This window comes from Rhododendron vialii, chromosome 12a (genome assembly GCF_030253575.1).
Source record: "Rhododendron vialii isolate Sample 1 chromosome 12a, ASM3025357v1".
Taxonomy (NCBI): Eukaryota; Viridiplantae; Streptophyta; class Magnoliopsida; order Ericales; family Ericaceae; genus Rhododendron; species Rhododendron vialii.
In genome coordinates, this window is record NC_080568.1 from 30958159 (window position 1) to 30977087 (window position 18929).

Genomic DNA, 18929 nt, shown 5'->3' on the forward strand with positions numbered 1-18929 from the left:
GCCATTCTTTTCAAGTTGTTGAAGCTCTCTCTCCGGGAAAAATTGAGAACGTGTTCATCTCGCATTCAATGTTGAAAAGGATATATGGATTTCTTATGCCACCCGCTCAAAAGCTTAATGTTATTCATGAGTCTTGAGAGCCGATTTCATTTCAAAAAGTCTGGGTACATGACAATTTCAAATACAACACCATTCACAATTCCTCACATACATAAAGAGTCCGCACCCACTAGTATATGTAGACCCTGCATGTATATGAGCGGTTGTGAATGATATTGTATTTGAATTATTGTGTATGTAGCATTATTGATTACATTTTAGGTTAGATACTAGATTTCTAAAACCTAAAATCATAATCGGAATTTATAAGTATTTGGATGACAATGTGCATGGTAAATTTTACATAACGATAACGTGTGGATTTATAATTATTGAGAATTTTTAAAAGCTCTTGTGAAATTGATTTTTTAAGATTAAAAGCATTCTCCACTTTACTTTTTGAAATGCATTTTGGCGCAAAAATGCCTAATGCGTTATGGTGGCGACCAAACAACCGGATGGGAGATGTTGTTAAGCGGGAGTGCTTGACAGCGATGCCAAGCATTCCATCTGGCCGTTTATCTCGACAATTAATAGCTCAAATTTGTATACACTCAGATTCAATTCCAAATCATTCCTACCGAAATAAACAGCCGAATTTACGCTTGGCACTACTCGACAAGAATGCTGCTCAGCAGCATCTCGGGGTCCCCCTTTTTAGTCACGTTTCCACCCCCACTCAGATTCAATTCCAAATCATCCGTACTGAAATAAATAGCCGAATCGGTGCTTGGCACTACTCAACAAAAATATTGCTCAACAGCATCCCGGAGTCCCCCTTTTTACTCACGTTTTCAACCCCCCCCCACCCCCCACCCAATTCTGCTTTTGTTTTCGGCATGCATGATTGAACAGTGGATTTTCGATCTTGACAAGACTAGACCTAGTACTACTGTTTAATTTCTTTTTCTTTCCGCTGCATATAAATGATGTGTGCACTTATTTATTATATGCTCAATAATACTTTCGTGCAAGGCGTTTGGAATTCTGAAGGGTTCTTTTAAAAAATGTGAGGCACACACTCACCGATTACACCCATCTCGCATATACGTGAGTCCTATTACATGGGCCCACATGTATGTGAAATGAACATAGTCGGATCTGTGATCGGTGAGTGGTACGTGTCATTGCTTTCTTCTTTTCTTTTCTTTTTTTGAACTTCTGAACTGAGAAAATTCCACCAGGATATTTCGAGGACACTGCCCATAACAATGACAAAAATATGAACTGAGGGAATACAACGAGGATATTTCAAGGACACTGCCCATAAGAACAAAGACAAAAAATGAACTACGGACTCTGAGCCCTTCGCAATTAAATTCAAGGAAGGAGCATCTTACATGGGCATGTATCTCGTGTTGTGTTGCACCCACGTGGATTAGTATCCTGTGGAATGGTTTGGATTTTAAATCACGTGTTACAGATAGAATTGGTGAGAGAGAGAGAGAAAGAAAAAAAATAATAAAGTGCATGCAAGATGGAAAATATTGAGCAGGAACATCGAGACTTCTGATCTATCCTTCTTGAAATGAGATTAAGTTATTATAGACAGGCGCTCAGGGAAAATGTGTATACACGGAAGTAGCGCCGAGCGAGCTTGTCCCCGGCCAACAGGTGTGGGCTTTGTCCTAATGGATATTTCCTTAGTTGATTTCTTGCTAACCTCGGGTTTGGGTCTCAGATGGCCGGGCATATATAGAATTATTCTTAGCTTGGAATGATGGCCCTCCCCTTCCTAGTTGCCACTGTCTCACACATTCACAACCACCAAACGTCATCCCCGCAAACCACAACTAGGAATGGAACTAGGGTTTTACCTTAGAAGTGACGAAATATATGCTAGAAAAAAAATTAAAAAGATGAACTACAATATGAAAAGTCATTGAATCTAGGAAAAATTAAAATTACATAATAAAAGCTATAGTAAATGATGTTTGTCATATGAATGTAGAGTATCAAAAAAGACTAATTTTAATTTAATCTAGGGAAGTGCTACAATACACACCCCTTATTTGGGTGTGTATCATATGCACCCTCATTAAAATACACCAAAATGTTATGAATCCCAAAATGTTACGAATCATATTGTTAAAAGTTACGAATCATATTGTTGAAAAGTTATGAATTTTTAGTATAAAAGTTACGATGCGAAATAAAATGTTATGAATAACCGGTCCTATAAGTAATTTTTTATGGGGTGGCACAATATGAACCACACAATAGGTGCATATGGTACACACCTTGAAGGGGTGTGTATTGAAGACTTTCCCTTTAATCTATCTACTAAATTGAGGCATCTTGAATTATGTCTGACGCTCATTCATGTCGTTAAAGCATCGATGCTAGAATCAGCATCAAAACTTTTAGTTATGTCTTTCTCAATGTATGTGATTAAGAAACTTATAACCAGAAAATCATCTTCCATCCTAGTGAGAAGTTTTTTCCCCCTTAATTTAGACCTTATCTTTTATAATACTTCACTTTGCCAATTGAATTTAGTTTTGAAATACTTTTTTCGGTCTCCTTTCTTTAAAATATATATATTTAGAATGACACATTCTACTTTCAAAATATTTTTAAGTAATCCTTTTCCAAAAATGAAACCTAGCTATAACAAATATCCAACAAAAAGATTGTCTAAATAACAAATGTATTGAAGGTTACAAATTTTCGCTAGCTAGGAAAACACCGCAAAATAGGTCCAACAAAAAAAGAAAAGAAAAGAAACTACAGTGTTTCTGCAATCATTTTTGTCAACAAAACCAACCTAGAAAAATATTTTTTACCTTTTTCTCGATCAGACAGATAATTTTTTCCCCTTTACTTTACTTCACTTTATTTTTACTGAGAATACATTTTTTACACAATATTTTTGATAACTGAATGGAACCTAAGAATACTTTCTCTTGTGGAAGAGGGTTCGATCCCGAACCACCGCGCGTGCAGCCACGCGGCCTTAGCTAAGTTGGTGGGATCGATCGGTTATGGATTGTAACAAAAATGTATGTATCAATCAAAGAACAAAAATAGTGCATGTCGCTGGAACATGAAAGTGACCAGAGAGTATTTTTGCAAATTTTTAGTTCATTAAGATAAGAGAAAGAAAGAGGAAATATTCGTTTGTTGAATTTAATCGATGAGGGCCAACGAAAGCAGATCAAATGTGGGGAAAATCTGGAAAAAACTTTCACGGGAGAAGACAATAGTCCCATCCCGAGACAAGACGAAGAAGATAGATTGTGAAAATCCAACCGACTAATCTCCATAACATTGACATCTCATTAATGACTACTACCGGATAACGCATTAATCTCCATGCACGCTTATAAGTCCCTCTCAATTGACACTGCAAGAGTTTAGGATGATAGACGAGTCAAGCTGGCAGTCACTTGTTCGAGTCTTATCTGCAAACTTAACGAGTTTCAACAATATGTTAAGTTTAATTGGCTTCTTTATTTGTTGAGCCGAGTCTAAAATTTAAATGATCTTTCTTTTTTTTTTTTTTTGAACGGCAAAATAATTGTATTAATCTTTGAAAGGTTACAAAGACTAAAAGGGCAAGGAGAAAGGCACAAGTGCCTATCCGAGACCCAAAACCTTGATTGGCAAGATGCCAACCAAGACAGAACCCCAAGGGAGCAAAAGCCCGGCATCTAGAAGGCCACAATGCCCAAAGCAATAGGATTGCAGCTCAAACACCTAAAAAGACCTAAAGCCCAAATACATGGGAACAACCCAACAATAAAGCCCAAAAACACCCAAACTCTAAAAACAAAGCTGGAATCCGAGACGCCAAGCCGCCGCCGCCACAAAGGAAGACCGCCGAGCCACTATATACCTCGAGTAGTTTGGCTTTTGGTATAAACATTAGTCTAGTATAATTAAGTACTCTGCTCGAATGAGCAAAATAGTAGCTTGATTAAATTTGACTCTTGAAAGTTTAATGAACTTAAAAAATACTAAAGCTTGCATGGTTTATGTTAGAAAATGTGATCTTAACAAGTTTTTAACAATTCAACTATGAATAATTAACTTGGTTCGTTTATCAACCCTAACGAAGCATGTATCTAAAAGGGCGCAGGTTTCTCAATCCAATCTTTCAATAAGGGAGCTTGCTAAAGAGACTCGAAGCAGTACATTAATTTCGGAATTATCACTACTCCACCGGAAATTCCCTCTGTCCCTACCGTACTACAACTTGATAGTTTCCACCGCCTGTCTAGGGTTGAGCCTTGGGATTTGACGACGGACTTAAAAAGCGACATGCAGACGCTTTATGCCCAATCATTTCGGATAACGCTTGTATCCTCTGTCTTACCGCAGCTTCCGATATAATCTCTATTCAGACTTTACTTGGATGTATTCAGACTTGCTCCTCTTTTTTTTTTTTGTGGGGGGGGGGGGGGGGTTCTTTCTCATAAAACAAGTTTTAAAGACCGTAAACTTTTTTGGAAAACAACCACCACATAGTGCCTTAACATGAAAACAATAACAAAGGGGGGAAAAACAACAAAAAAGGCCAAGGAACTGATGCAAAAGGATAAAAACCATGAAAATCACTACTCCTTCCTTTAGACTTAAGTACTCCTTCATTCGCCTTTCACTGTCAAACTTGACATCGAACTTACGGAAAAAAACACATAGATGTGCTGCTTCTGAGAAATTGCCCTAACACGTCCAAAACGCAAGTTGGAATCAACTATACTTTCCATAAACCAATTTCCAACGGTCGTTTCTCATCGCGTCCGACCTTCTTTTTACGCGTCGAAGTCGTTTTCGCACGACTTGCTAGTGACTTATGAAGTTGATTCCCATCGCCATTGAGGGAATAATATTTCAAAAAGATGTTTTTGAAAACAACATTCTCTCGTTCCGTGCATCTAGTACACCAAGCAAACCATAACAAGTACAAGTGTGAAGATAGCAAAGCAAAAATGGTACTAATACTAGGTTACTGTTGTTTTACTAGTAGCTTTCTATGTGGAGAAATATCCCAAGAAAAGACACATAAATGGTCGTTTTCGGACTAGATTTTGAAATTCCAGTGATTTTAGATTCGTTTTTCATTTTTCTAGCAAGTACTACGGCAGATTTGATGCTGATTAACCAAGTCGAATTAGCATATGGTGCATCAAAGAAAAAGAATTCAAATCCTCTTTTTCATTAATGGAATGTTTAATAACCTTAAGGGGTTGGCCTAGTGGTCTCGGCTTGAGCCTCAGGTGCTTGTTCTATTCTAAGGTATTAGATTCGATTTTTCTTGCCAGCAATTTTTGCGGTCATTTTACTCTCACGTGTAAGCGTGTGAAACGATTGTGGGACGGGTTGTAGAAACTAGTCCGAGATACTTGTAAGCTGGTTCGAGACACCATGCATTATCAAAAAAAAAATATAGTTTGTCTGATTTATCAAAATTTAATGTAAATCATATATATAATTTTCTGTTGCCTTCTGTTGCCCGGAAAATGTGAAGCTATAATAATCCAAAAGCTGTTTCTATAGCAGTTACAACTCAAGCCCAATTCTAGGGCAGTCCATTCAAGCCCAATACTAAGGCAGTCCATTCAAGCCCAATTCTAAGTAGTGGGCTGTCCAACTCAAGCCCAATTCAAAGATTTCTTAAGGCCCATTCAAGCCAATCCAAAGGCTAAATGATTTTGTAAGGGGTGTTTCGGAGCTTAATTTTTCACTTCTGCATTTTATCATTCTAGCTACAGAGGAGAATGCATTGCGTCATAATCACTCACCAAAATCGAGTTATAGAGCCAAAATTTGAGAATCAATGTTGAAGGAGCTTTTGGATTCTCATTTACCATTCTCCATTACATTTGAACCAAAAGACTGATATTCTCATGATATTTCATCCCAAGAACTACCCATTATACGTACATCGATCCTAGTAAAGGGCAACATGGTCAAAGAAACGTATTGCAATCTATTCTTCATATTATCCCCCACACACTCTTACGCATTCATAATCTATACTGCATATACCATCCATACACTCACAAATTTAGAATCTACTTTGATTACCATCCAAAATCTTTTAACTTTTTTTCGAACAAGAAAATCTATAGCTCGCAAACCATAGTTTTTAAACCGCAAAAAAAAGTTGCTCCTAAACACTCCGCACATAGTCCTGATCAAAAAATGCAAAGCCCTCATGGCTGCCACGAGATGCATCCTGAAGCACACTTCGGGAGGGCAACAAAGTGACGGATAGATTTGCGAACATGGGAGTCGAACAAGAGGACGGCATCCCGCCAGACGGCATCATTCCTTTGTTGGAGGCGGATATGAGAGGAGTCGTAGCCTTTTTAGAGAGTGTAGTTTCTTTTCTATTTCTGTTGTTCCCACCAAAAAATTCTTACTGGTCTGTTCAATCGAAGCCCAACACCAAGTCTGAAACATAAGTTCACTTTTTTTCATTGGGCCATCCCTTCCCACGGCCCAGAAGAGTACTGTCTTCCTCCCCGTTCCCTCTACTCCGAGGGTTTTACCTTTGCTAGTTTGCTTAAACCCTCATGGGATGTTGAAGCAACCGAAGCTCGTCCATGGCCATTTCCGTTGGCTTGGGATTCTCTTGCCTACCCCATTTTCCTCTTCACCGTTCCGCTCGAAAGGTATGCATATACACAGACATACATATATGTAAGCAGGCGTGAATATAATTTTTTTTTCCGATAACTCACGTGTCGGGCCAGCTTGCGTGCACCTTGACTAATCCTGGGCCCCATCCCACCGTCCACTTGCGGGGAGCTCAATTAAAGCCAAAGCAATCACTCCGTATGCACTGGCCCAAATGAGTTGATAGCATTGTGAGGTTTCGAACCTGAGACCTTACGAGGGAGCAAACCCCCAAGTCCAAGACCTTGACCACCGGGCCAATCCCTTGGGGTTAAGCATGAATATAATTTAATGTGATAGCTAGTGTTATTTGTATATTTGTTGTGCATTAAGGTTCGACTCAGCTCGGTTGGAGCATTGGAGACAACTGATGAACCAGAGAGTCTCGTTAAAGGCAACAGCAACCGCCATGAGGTTAATTCCAGTGTAGAAGGCAAGTAAGGTTTTGTACTGTAAAGTTAGGGTTTTGGAGTCATTGATATTGATTGATCAATGGTCAGGACTTGTCCTGATATTTTTAAGGGCCAAGGCAAACTTAATAGAATGGGGGCCTATAAATTTTACCAGGAAAATGGTAAAAGGATTAGACAAAATTCAAAAGAGAAATTATTAGTGTTCATTTCAACAGTATAAAGTTTTAAAATTATGCATGTCGTTACAAAATTTTCGAATAATCACTAAAGGTTCACTCTTGTATTTTTAGTGGAAAAAGTACTAATTATGCTCTTATAATCAATTTTAGTTATTTGAAATGCTCATTCTGAATGAATGCAATTTTATAGACCTATGTTTCATGAATAGTACACAACTTTTGGGAGACCACTCATTTTAGCAGCTAAAACCTTGCTCGCATTTGATTTGGGCTGGTACCATAATGATGGTTCTAAATTGTGTATTGCTTTGTTATTATGGTACAAATTTATTTGTTTAAATGTGAAGTAGATGAAGGTAACTGTAAGGCACCGGAATGGAAGAGATTGAGTTCGAAAGACCTTGGGATCAGTAATTCTTTGATTTCCAAACCTTCGAGAGTGGTTTTGGATCGACTGAAAAAAGAAGGTAATATTTTTGTTCATTTGAATGGTGGATTTGAAATGAAGGGATTTGACATGAGTTCGATCCATTAGGCCCATATTAGACATTTCGAATTGTTGAGCTAGCATGGTCTCAAACGAGACTATCTCAAATTTGGATTTGATAGCTTACATATGGTTTTGAACATTGTTTGTGAGATATGATAACTGTGTCGTGGAAGTTATCTGGAATACCTCATATCAAGGATTGTGGTTATAAAAAGATCCCAACAAAATATATCTTCTACCTTGTATCCATTGCAAGCCACCTATAACTACGCCTTTTGTATCGTTGAATCTGAATACAGAATACTTCATTTGAATATCCACCTTAAGAATTAGTTAACAGATAAATTTCCCTTTGCATAATTTGAACGAGTGCTATTTAATTGATTTGAGTTGATGGTGGAAAAAGGAAATTGACTAATTAACCGGGAATATGATGAGTATTCTTTTATGCTATTCATGATTTAGAGTACCTGTTTAGCTCAGAAGATCGAAAATGATTATTTGACATTGACTTGGCCTGCTGATTTATATCTATTAATACTAGCTTATTTTAATTACAGATGTTAATTGTTTGCCACACAAACCTTTTCACCATTTCTCTTCCAGGCAACATAATCAGGCATATGATTTCCTGCTCTCATCCTATCGTGCCCATTATCACTACAACCAATTACAAGAAATTTGGGGCAAATTAATTATCAGTTACCATATTGAATGTTAAACTGTTGTGTCACTAACAAATTCATATGTTTGCTAATCAATGGATTTTGCTACGACAATAATGACTTCCATGACATACTTTAATGACCACATCATTGAGCTCCACTATGTAGTATGGGCCGTTTTTGTACCAAGGTAAAGCACCTAGCCAGGAACTTTGTGCTTTTAAGCCTATTAAGCCACAAGTCATAAATTTCCTGATTTCTTTCCATGCTTCATGCTGTCAGATGTAGCACTGAATTGATACATCATCCCTCCCAACTCTTATGTAGTTATGTATACCATGGAAACATGAACTCATGGTTGGATTAACTTGTTTTTCCCAGTTCCCTCTGATGGGAAGCTTTTACAGTTTTGCTGTCTATCTGTGCTTGATATGTGTTTAACCTTTGCTTTGTCAATTTGTAGGATTTGAAGTTTACCTTGTCGGAGGTTGTGTACGTGACCTTATTTTAAAGCGGACACCAAAGGACTTCGACATAATTACTTCAGCTGAACTTAAGGAGGCTAGTATTTGCCATGTTTTCGTTTGTGTTTTAATAGACGTTGGTGTTAGTTTCATCGCGCAATGATTTTTATGGATATCAACAGGTGAGGAGTGTATTTTCACTATGTCATATTATTGGACGACGGTTTCCCATTTGCCATGTCCATGTCGAGGATACAATTGTCGAGGTTTGTTATTTTTGGATGATTTGTATCTCTTGTAGGTGGTAGCAGTTGAGAAAAAATATTTTAATGTGGTACTTCTTTAAGTTTGTACCTCGTAAATATTTTAATTGGAAAGTGCAACGTTTTCCTGATATGAGCCAGATTTCCTTGTTCAATTAGGTATCGAGTTTTAGCACCTGTGCCACAAATCAAGACAGTGACTTAGGTTTTGCGTACGAAAGTCCTGTTGGCTGTGACGAGAAGGATTATATGCGCTGGAGGAATTGCTTGCAGCGCGATTTCACAATAAACGGGTTGCTACTTAGACACTTGTAGCATCAAAATTCAGACTGTTATTTTGAGTGTTAATCTGACTTCTTCTTTTTTATTTCTCTGGTTTGTAAATATATGGTTTTGTTGTTTCTTTTTTATTTCTCAGGTTGATGTTCGATCCTTGTGCAAATCTGGTGTACGATTACATGGGTGGACTGGAAGATATTAAACAAGCTAAAGTGTGATATATCTCCGTTAGATTATAATGAATTAAATTCCCTATATTTGTGTTCTCTGTTCTGTGTGCTCACATCATTTCCTTTTTCCTTAGGTTAGGACTATGATTCGTGCAATGGATTCATTCCAACAGGATTGTGGTGAGATCTTTTTGCAACTTTTTCCTATGGATATTGTAAACATGTCTATTTCCATGATTTTTTTGGTAGAATTCTCTTTATTGTGATGAAAAGTAAAACATGTCAACCTCAAATACCAATAAGGCACTGTTGGAACTTATGAACTCATTTTCTTTTAAGTTGAGCCAGCAGCCATGAAATTAATCATTGAGGTCATCATAGTAGTCATCATCCTGGCCCACGTAGTAATTTCCATGCGCTTACAGATCCTAGTGTTGGGTTTTTCAGATTGTTGTGTCCAAGGACATCAGGGCACTTCCTGGCCATTGATGTTCTCTTGCTAGGATAACATGGTGTTTGCAAACAAGATAGAGCATTTTATACAGAAAAAATAGAAGTCTTTATTTTGTGACCTCAACTAGGTAGGCATAATGTCTGTACACATCTAATACCTTTAGTCATGTGGTAACTTACGAAAGTCTAGAAGAGTTCATTTGACATAGGTACCACCGTCATAATCATCATCATCTTTTTTCCTTTTCTTGTATCATATCTATTGCTGTCGTTTTAGGATGCTGTTACTCTATTTTGCAGCTCGAATTCTCCGTGCAGTTAGAATTGCTGCTCGTTTAGGATTCAGCTTCACTCACCAGACAGGTCGTAGTATAACATATTTAGCCTCTTCAGTTCTAAGACTTGATAAGGTATATCAAAACCTCTTCTTCCTCTTGTACAGTTAATTGCTTCTCTTTGTTTCCGTGAACTGAAAAAGTCCTAGTGGTATTCCCCCACTCGAATTTTGTAGGTAAGGATTCTCATGGAGATGAATTATATGCTGGCATATGGTTCTGCAGAAGCTTCTTTGAGATTATTATGGAGATACCGTGTTCTTGAAATACTTTTGCCAATTCAAGTATGGAGTTTGATCTTAGATCTGTTGCTTTACTGGTTGGTCTCCTAAAGTAAAACTTTAGTGTAGCTGCTTATTGCAGGCAGCATATTTTGTTCAACAAGGTTTTAGGAGATGGGACAGACGATCTAATATGCTTCTGGTAAGTTAAGTGCATAGACTTTTGTAGTGTCTTGTACGGATTTTTCTCACGCTCACATTTTATGATACTTAATAGTATTGTTTGTTGGAATCTAGTTATACTGCAATGAGCAATATTTTGTGGACATCATACCGTAGATCTGTTTAGGGAGCTTTTTTGACTCCCAGTACTTGCTCACTACACCTGCTTTCCTGCTTTCACTAGGAATGGCATCCGATCATGGGGAGTTGCCTCTAGTTTTACATTCAGATGACAGGCTTTTCACCTCTGTGATGGCATTCCCATTACACATCGAATATTTATCTTGATCTTGACAAAAAAAAAAAAAAAAAGAATATTTATCTTGATAAATTTCCTTTATGGATATTTTATTTAGAAATACTGTTTTGTTTGTCAGACAATCTTTGGAAAAGTCAAACTTGAGTGTTATTTCAGAAGTTCTTGATGTTGTCTCATTAGGCAGCTCTGTACTTATTGTCAGCCCAGATGCTATCTATGTACTTGTGTATCCAAAACACTATATTTATTTTCTTAAAGGAGGCTTAGTTTTGTCAAAATGTTTCTATTGCTTGGGTATAATAGTGAATGGTTAATCTCCTCTGGTTTTGTCTGCAGTCTTTATTTTCTACAATGGACAATCTTTTGGCACCCGACCGGCCTTGTCACTGTAGCTTGTGGTAAGATTGCAGTCGACAGCATTTGATTTGTCGTTAGTTAATTAAGCGGGGCAATACACTTATTAAAGAGAAGGTGGAATTTGATGGTAAATTGATCAAAGGTAATATAGACAATTATTAACTTTTTGCAGTTACAACACCATGCTTTACCTTCTGCAGTTAAGATAAATTTCTCCTTTTTTTGGCTCCTTTCCAAAATATTTTCTGGAATGAATGTTCAAAATTTTATTCATCTTCGCGCTATACCGGGGTAAAGTAATTGTGACCTAGAAGATTAAAATACTGAATCCACTGTACTGGGAGATGCAAGAAAATTAGTTTTAATCTGGTAAGTAGTTATTTTCAAGTCAGACTTACGGAGATCTAATATTTTCAGGGTTGGCATCTTAGCATTTCATAAAGCATTGTCCGACCAACCTAGAGATCCTTTGGTGGTGGCTGCATTTTGCCTTGCCGTTCACAATGGAGGAGATATTTCAGAGGCTTTAAACATAGCAAGGAGTATTTCTACACCGCATGACATCAGCTTTCACGAATTGTTGCAACCCCAGAATCTTGAAGTGGAGTCGTTGAGAGATGAGGTTATGAATCTAGCAGCATCAGTTAAAAACATTTTGACTAACATGACTGATGAGCACTTTGTCTCAAAGGCAATTTCCATGACCTCCCTGTACCCTACCGCACCATATTCGGATCTGGTAATCCCTCAAATCTGCCTTTTTCATTTGGTTCCCCTTCTTATTTCCCCTTTCCTTTCACTACCTACTTTTTTCTCTGTTAGGATCGGAACACACACACAATTCACGAGTATAAAACAGTAAAGAAATCGACACAGCAATATACATGGTTCCCCAAAACCAGGTACATCCACGGGAGCAAGAGAGCAGTTATTGATGATCCCAGTACATAGGGTTTTAGAATAGAGAATATTTATACCTCCTCTATTCCTGCCCTAATTCGTATTATGGCCTGAATACCCATAATACCCTTAAAACACCGTACCTACGCCCCCCCGGCACCCCCCCAAATTACGGAACGGCTGGGCCTTCGGCCCAGACTACTTTGGAACCGTGATAGGCCAGTTGTATCGCTTCGTTCCGTTCCGTTCCACTTCATTGCGCTTGGCTCCTCTCCACTACGCCTGCAACTGACCCTTATTGTAGAACTTCTCTGTACCTCTCATATATGAGCCACAAGTTCTAACATTCTCCATGCCCTTGGTCCTAGGCCATGGAATGCGTAGAGTTCCTTGGTCTTAGACCATTATGTCCCTTTGGTCCATTCACTCTCGGTTCACAACCTTGGAAGTGGGATCCATAGTCCTAATATTCTCCTAAGAAGCACATAAGCAGACACGACACGGACATGGCACGGGGCACACTGACACAAACACCCGAACACTGAAATTATAAAAAATATAGGACACGGAACGTATCGTGCAAAAGATAGAGTTGTATAACAATATTTTGGTAATATATAGATATGCAATTGCTTTATGTCATGTAGATTGATATTTGTATTATAGCACCAATTTCTAAATCTTGGAGGAAAGGGATTAAAATTTGTGTTGTTTTGACTTCATGCTATAGACGACTAGACGCATTTCCCCAAGTGACTAAATCGAATCATAGTCTAGAAAATTCGAAAACATAGTATAATATGTTAGGGAGAGGTATAAAACATGCATTTTGCAAAAAGGAGAGATAAAACCAAACCAAAATGCTCCTCCATGGGATTTTTTTGGTCAGTTCTTGGTCTATTGACGTTCATTTATTATTCAAATTCGAATGAGCTGGATTGCTTTCATAGTTTCTTTCATTTGTTTTGGTTTATATTTGCAGGTATTTATCTCATTAGACCTGTATTTGAGAGTGTGCAAGATGTTTGAATGTGCAAGGCTGGGAAAGGAAAAGGGATTTGTTGCCAAACAAGGTAGTAAGATTGATTACAATTTGCTAGCCCTGGGCAGCTTACAAGAAGTTCGGCATGTGTTTGCGAGGGTTGTTTTTGATACTGTATTCCCTCTACACCTGAGTCAAGATCACAGACCCAGCTGAATCATTGTGTGTTATAGAAAATTACAGAAGCAAGCATTGCAAAATAGCTAGAATCGTGTATGATAAAAAGCTCATTCTTCTTAAATTCGCCCGGAACTGTTTTGCATTTTGATCCATGCCATTGATGGTTTTTGTGACTTCAAGGCATATTGAACCCTAACCAAGCTGGTGTTATTTAGGCAAGCCTCAACGACATTTTGAAAAGCAGCTTAAGTTGTGGATCTATCTAATTACTTTGAAATGGTCTTGATATCTATATTGTGTATTGGTGAGTAGATGGTATGAGTTGTTGTGTTTTTACTTTTTAGTTGGGATCATGCACAAAATGATTTGTGTACTAAAATGTAGCATCGCTCCTTCACTAGTCTGTCGTTCAACTTCCGTCTTGTCATGCACTCACTTTATCTTTGCAATTCAGTATGTTTGTATACCGAATTCTAATACGAAATAATGTGGGATTCAATGCGTTCGGTATGAGATTTCATTTTGCATTGCCAATTGAAAAGAAATATACTGTTATCATTTTGTGTTGGAAGGATTATAAAGTGAATAGTGGTAGATTGCATTGAAGCTAAATTATTGGTGTTTTGGTGTAACAAAGTGGATTAATAAATAGCCAAACATTAGTGATCAGTAGTATTTTTTAAGGGTAGTCCAAGTCTGTTAAATCAGAAATAAGAAAAATTAACAATAATTTCTTTTCCTATTGGTACTTTTTACTTGAGGGTGTTCATGTGCACACTCTGAGTGCAATTCATTCACCCACCCGAAAAAATTTCTCACCCTTTAGAGCTTTCTAGTAAGCAATTGCCTAGGTGAGTTTGGTAGGTGAAATTATCCTCTTGCCCTCCCTCAAAAGAGCTCCACTTTAGTACCCGTCATTCATGAAACTTGAATTTTTAGGCATCTCCGAAAAAAAATTAAAAAAGCTCAATTAAATAGCAGCACAGGCTGGAGTAAATCATTCAATTCTTGGTCCCAAATTATGGACCAAAACAAGTGTTATTTGATTGAATACTCATCAATAGGGGATTGATTGAGTTGTTTTGTTTCGGAATTGCCTAGAAAGTTTAATTTCTACAAACTGAATGATCATGATTTCATTCAAATTAAAACTTAGCATGAGCTTCACAGAAATGCGTGACCAAGATTGCACTCGCTCACCCTATAATATACACGTAGCGCCGCCAATGACACTTCGAGGTAGGGGACTGTACCGGTGTAATCGGGAATTGTCGTAAAGCATTCCTCGAGAAAGCACTAATAATGTTTGGGAGTGAAGGCCCCGGACGAAAACTAATCCATTTGCCACGTCATCATAAAGATAGGCCTCTGATGGTGGAGAACGAATCTTGGCCACTCATAAGCCACATCCTAGATTCCTTCCTCCACTGCAGAAAAAACTTCTCCCCAACCCCCAATTTTCTCAGTTGAAAATAGTAGTACTCCACACTTGCATTTTTTCCAAATCCCAGTTTCCAGTTTTGGGCTCTCCAATGGCTGCTGTTTCAATTACTGCCAGTCTTGGGTTCCAACCTACAATGCTGACTCAGTCTACCAAGATAAACCATTCCCAGGTGAAAGAAAAAAAAACTTGTTGCTTCTGTGTGTCATTCTTTTCTGTACTCTCGTATTGGCGTTTTGACAAACAGCTCTTGTGCAATTTTTTTGAACGTTGTTTTGTACACGGGATGGAAATCCGGATTTAGTACATATTTTTTCAGCTCAAATTGGTACCGGACATGAGTTAAGGCGAGCAAGACGTTCGCCGTGGACCCCGAAATTCTACTAACATGAGATGCCCGAAAAAGCTGTGTGGTAGTGTTCACTATGTATAGGTCACATTCATTCAAATGAGCTTGTCAAATAAGTGAAAATTGATGGAACGAACAAGCGTAATTATTACTTTTGCTGCTAAAGATGAATGAAGAGTGGATTTTTAAGTATTGTTTTAAAATTTTGTAATGATATGCATAATTCCGGAATTTAATCTTGTTGAATACTACTAATTCTGCTTTTTGAAATTGCCTTGTCTTTTTCGTTGTTTTGCTTGTAAAATGCACAAAGGGCTCCACTTTCTTGAATTCCCCTTTAGCCACAAAAATGTGGGAAGGGGACATGATCAGTAGAACCTGGCTGGATCCCCTATTTCAGTAGTAAAGCTTTCTGAGAGAAGCCATTTTGTGCATAATTGCAGATATTCTTAGAGGTTAGGTATGTCTCTGGTCCTCCCCCGCACATATTCCCATCGAGTGAGGATTACAAAGTCACTGTTATTGTTATTATTGTACTTTCCTTTTTGCATCATGGGTGTTTGAGTTGAAAGGATGAGGGAACACCTGTTTTTGGGTAGGTGGTCCAGGATATAGCAAATCTTTTGACTAAATTTCTCAGCATTATGTGTTTTTTGAATCATCTAAGGACTTAGTTGCTGCAGTTTGTTTGATATCGTAAGTGATGAATTGGATATCCAGAGAATGAACTGCATTTTCCGGTTCTTGAAAATGCACATATCATGGCTGTCGCAAAATTAAACAACGAACCAAATCAACAGTTATGCTTTGTATGGTTATATGCAGGTAAATGGAGTGAAGCTAGTTTCCATGGGCTCGGCAAGGAGGGGCTTCGCTTCTCTCAGAACCTCCCGCTTCAGTATTTCTTGCGCAGTATTTTATTCTTCCCCCCTTTTCTTTACCTTGCATGCAACCTATGTGTATAATTTGTAGAATAAGTTGCCTGAGACTCTATGTCCTTGCTCATCTTCTACGTTTCCGAATCACAATCTCACATCAAAATGGATTTACAGTGCACTATGTGTACGAGTGACCTAGAATGAAGATAACAGAAAGTAGTAAGAGAATGGGAGGCGCAATGTCCATGTCTTAAATCCATAGGTCCCATACACATGAGGGTGTTAAGATGTCGCGAACCAAAATGCCATAAACATAGGAAGTAGTACATAGAATCTTTTGCAAACGTCTTGCTATCACCGTATGTTTCTGTATCAATATCCATCTCTCTCTTTGTAAAAGCTCTTTTTCTTCCTCAATATATAACTGTATGGAATGCAAGATAGTAAATTTCTCCTGATGCATCACGGTTAAAATTACATATTGCATAATGGCTGTAAAGCACAAGTCTTTTGTGACATAATTTGGTTTCGATCATAATGAAATTGTATAGGGAAAAAATTACTTAAACCTTAAACACTTCATTTTTGTTATAATTTCCGACAGAATTTACATGAGGTGCATAACTTGACAGGCAAAGCCCGAAACAGTGGATAAAGTATGTGAGATTGTGAGGAAACAATTGGCACTCACACCCGAATCTGAGGTCACTCCAGATACCAAGTTTACAGCACTAGGTGCAGATTCCCTTGACACAGTAAGCCTCATCCGCTTTTACAGATGTATTGCTTGACAGATTTGGAAGAACTGCTGCAATGTTTTTGACCGGTACTTTTCTGTTAGTAGAATTTAATGGGCATATGGATGTGAACAGGTGGAGATTGTGATGGGACTAGAGGAAGAGTTTGACATTACTGTGGAAGAGGAGAACTCTGATAACATAACGACTGTCCAAGAAGCGGCTGACTTGATTGAGAAACTCGTTCAAAAGAAAGCCGCAGCTTAGAACCTATATTCCGCAGCCGAAGATAGACAAATGTGAGCATTACGGAAATTTTTTGAGCTTGTGTGAGGTAGGATCATTTGGTGGAGCTAGACCTAGTTGTTGCTTGTTTTCTGCATTCGTATTTTCTAGAGAAGAAATGGTATCGGTATTGGAATTTTGAATTACGATTCAATTCCTTCTTGCAAGATTTGGGTGGAGGATCACACCAGACCTGGTATGAAGGCATTGTTGATGTGTCTTTTTGCAACAACATTAGTGTTCTTTCTAATAGCTTAAACTTTTATATGTGTTGATTGTCTACAATATCACTTGCTATTAGAGTTGGGCTCATTCCTCTCCCTCAGTATTTGTTATACCTCTCGTCTCTCTATAACTGATGGGGGGGAAAGAGAGACTACATGACAGTAAGATACCAAAAAGAGAGTCTCATGTGACAGACTCTCGTGTAACAGACAAAAAAAAAAAAGTGGATACTCGCGAGGGGAAATAGCAAATTCGGCATCGATTGGAATAACAATATGTATGTTAATTTCCAACAGCATGCTTTTTGATATGAGTTGAAGCTTTGCTGCCTATGTGCAAGCATGCCTGGATTTCATAGGTTTTGGCTCTGCCTCGTCTTTTACTGGTAGTAGGTACAATTCCTTGACAGAATGTCAAATTGGTGAAACTTGAGAGATTTGGTGATTGGTAAACTTGTTTCAAATCTGGAATCTTGCCTTCATATCATTGAACAGGAACGTAAATGCATATGTTTGATTGAAAAGTTCTATGATCACGAATCGTTCGCTTATTCAACAGTCAATCTATTGGAGTTTTTTGCACATTCACTAGCTAAAAAATTTGGCACTCGCTATGTCCTAGTTGTTTGTCCCCCAATGGGTAAAAAACTATTTCTACCTTAAACTCATGTTACATAGTACGGAGTAAATAATAAAGCTATTGTTCTGTAAATTTCAATTAGCTCTATTAGGAAAAAAAAGTTTTTAAATCATATAAACCTTGTAAATTTAAGGCCAATGATAATGCCACTTTGCAAAGATACTCCTATGAAGTATTTACACCAAGGGACTTGAGACGGATGAAGTATTTACACCAAGGGACTCGCCATGCTGCAAAGATCCTCCTATGAAACTCAATATTCTGCACCTACCAAAAGAAGTAGTTATCGATGTCCGATCAACCTGAATTTTCACGTGAACTACATACTCGATGGAATGAACAAAATAAACAGTTTAAATAACATAATGGATCCGGGGTGGATCCCATAAACGACTGCACAGCATTTGTGCTATGCACGCACAACCTCAACCGGAGCCATCAAAGAACAAGCGGCCATGAGATTCAATGTCATAGGTGGGTGCATAGCACACAGTGTGCCACACAGTGCATAGGGCAATCAAAGAATAAAGCGGCCATGAGATTGTAATGCCATGGGCGGGTGCATATCCTTGTGATATCCCATTTTATGCACCATCCCTAGTGGCCGACCTCTCCCAAATGAAGAACATTATATACACAACTTAAAAACACAATTTTATGTGTTCAAAACTGTTCGATATATATATTCTACCTTCATTAAACAATTTCAGATATAATTATATTCAGAATTTTGTATAAAAGAAATGCGTGCATAGACTTTCTACTTACTAATAGTATTGATCTCGGCAATCAACAAGCCGAATTGTACGATATTGTG

General features: G+C 38.0%; 2 protein-coding genes across 2 annotated transcripts; both read left to right on the forward strand.

Annotated features, from left to right (window-relative positions):
* The first annotated feature begins 6511 nt into the window (after window positions 1-6511).
* Window positions 6512-14037, forward strand: LOC131312007 (uncharacterized). Its single transcript, XM_058339696.1, has 14 exons — window positions 6512-6722; window positions 7060-7159; window positions 7666-7785; window positions 8937-9034; window positions 9120-9203; window positions 9360-9493; window positions 9619-9691; window positions 9784-9829; window positions 10403-10512; window positions 10614-10721; window positions 10801-10860; window positions 11476-11537; window positions 11914-12235; window positions 13379-14037. Exons 1-14 carry the CDS (start codon window positions 6654-6656, stop codon window positions 13592-13594), a joined length of 1602 nt encoding a protein of 533 aa, XP_058195679.1. The 5' UTR covers window positions 6512-6653; the 3' UTR covers window positions 13595-14037.
* Window positions 14038-14766: 729 nt separating this feature from the next.
* LOC131312008 (acyl carrier protein 1, chloroplastic-like) lies at window positions 14767-17515 on the forward strand. Its single transcript, XM_058339697.1, has 4 exons — window positions 14767-15171; window positions 16174-16260; window positions 16859-16981; window positions 17099-17515. Exons 1-4 carry the CDS (start codon window positions 15091-15093, stop codon window positions 17228-17230), a joined length of 423 nt encoding a protein of 140 aa, XP_058195680.1. The 5' UTR covers window positions 14767-15090; the 3' UTR covers window positions 17231-17515.
* The last annotated feature ends 1414 nt before the right edge of the window (window positions 17516-18929 follow it).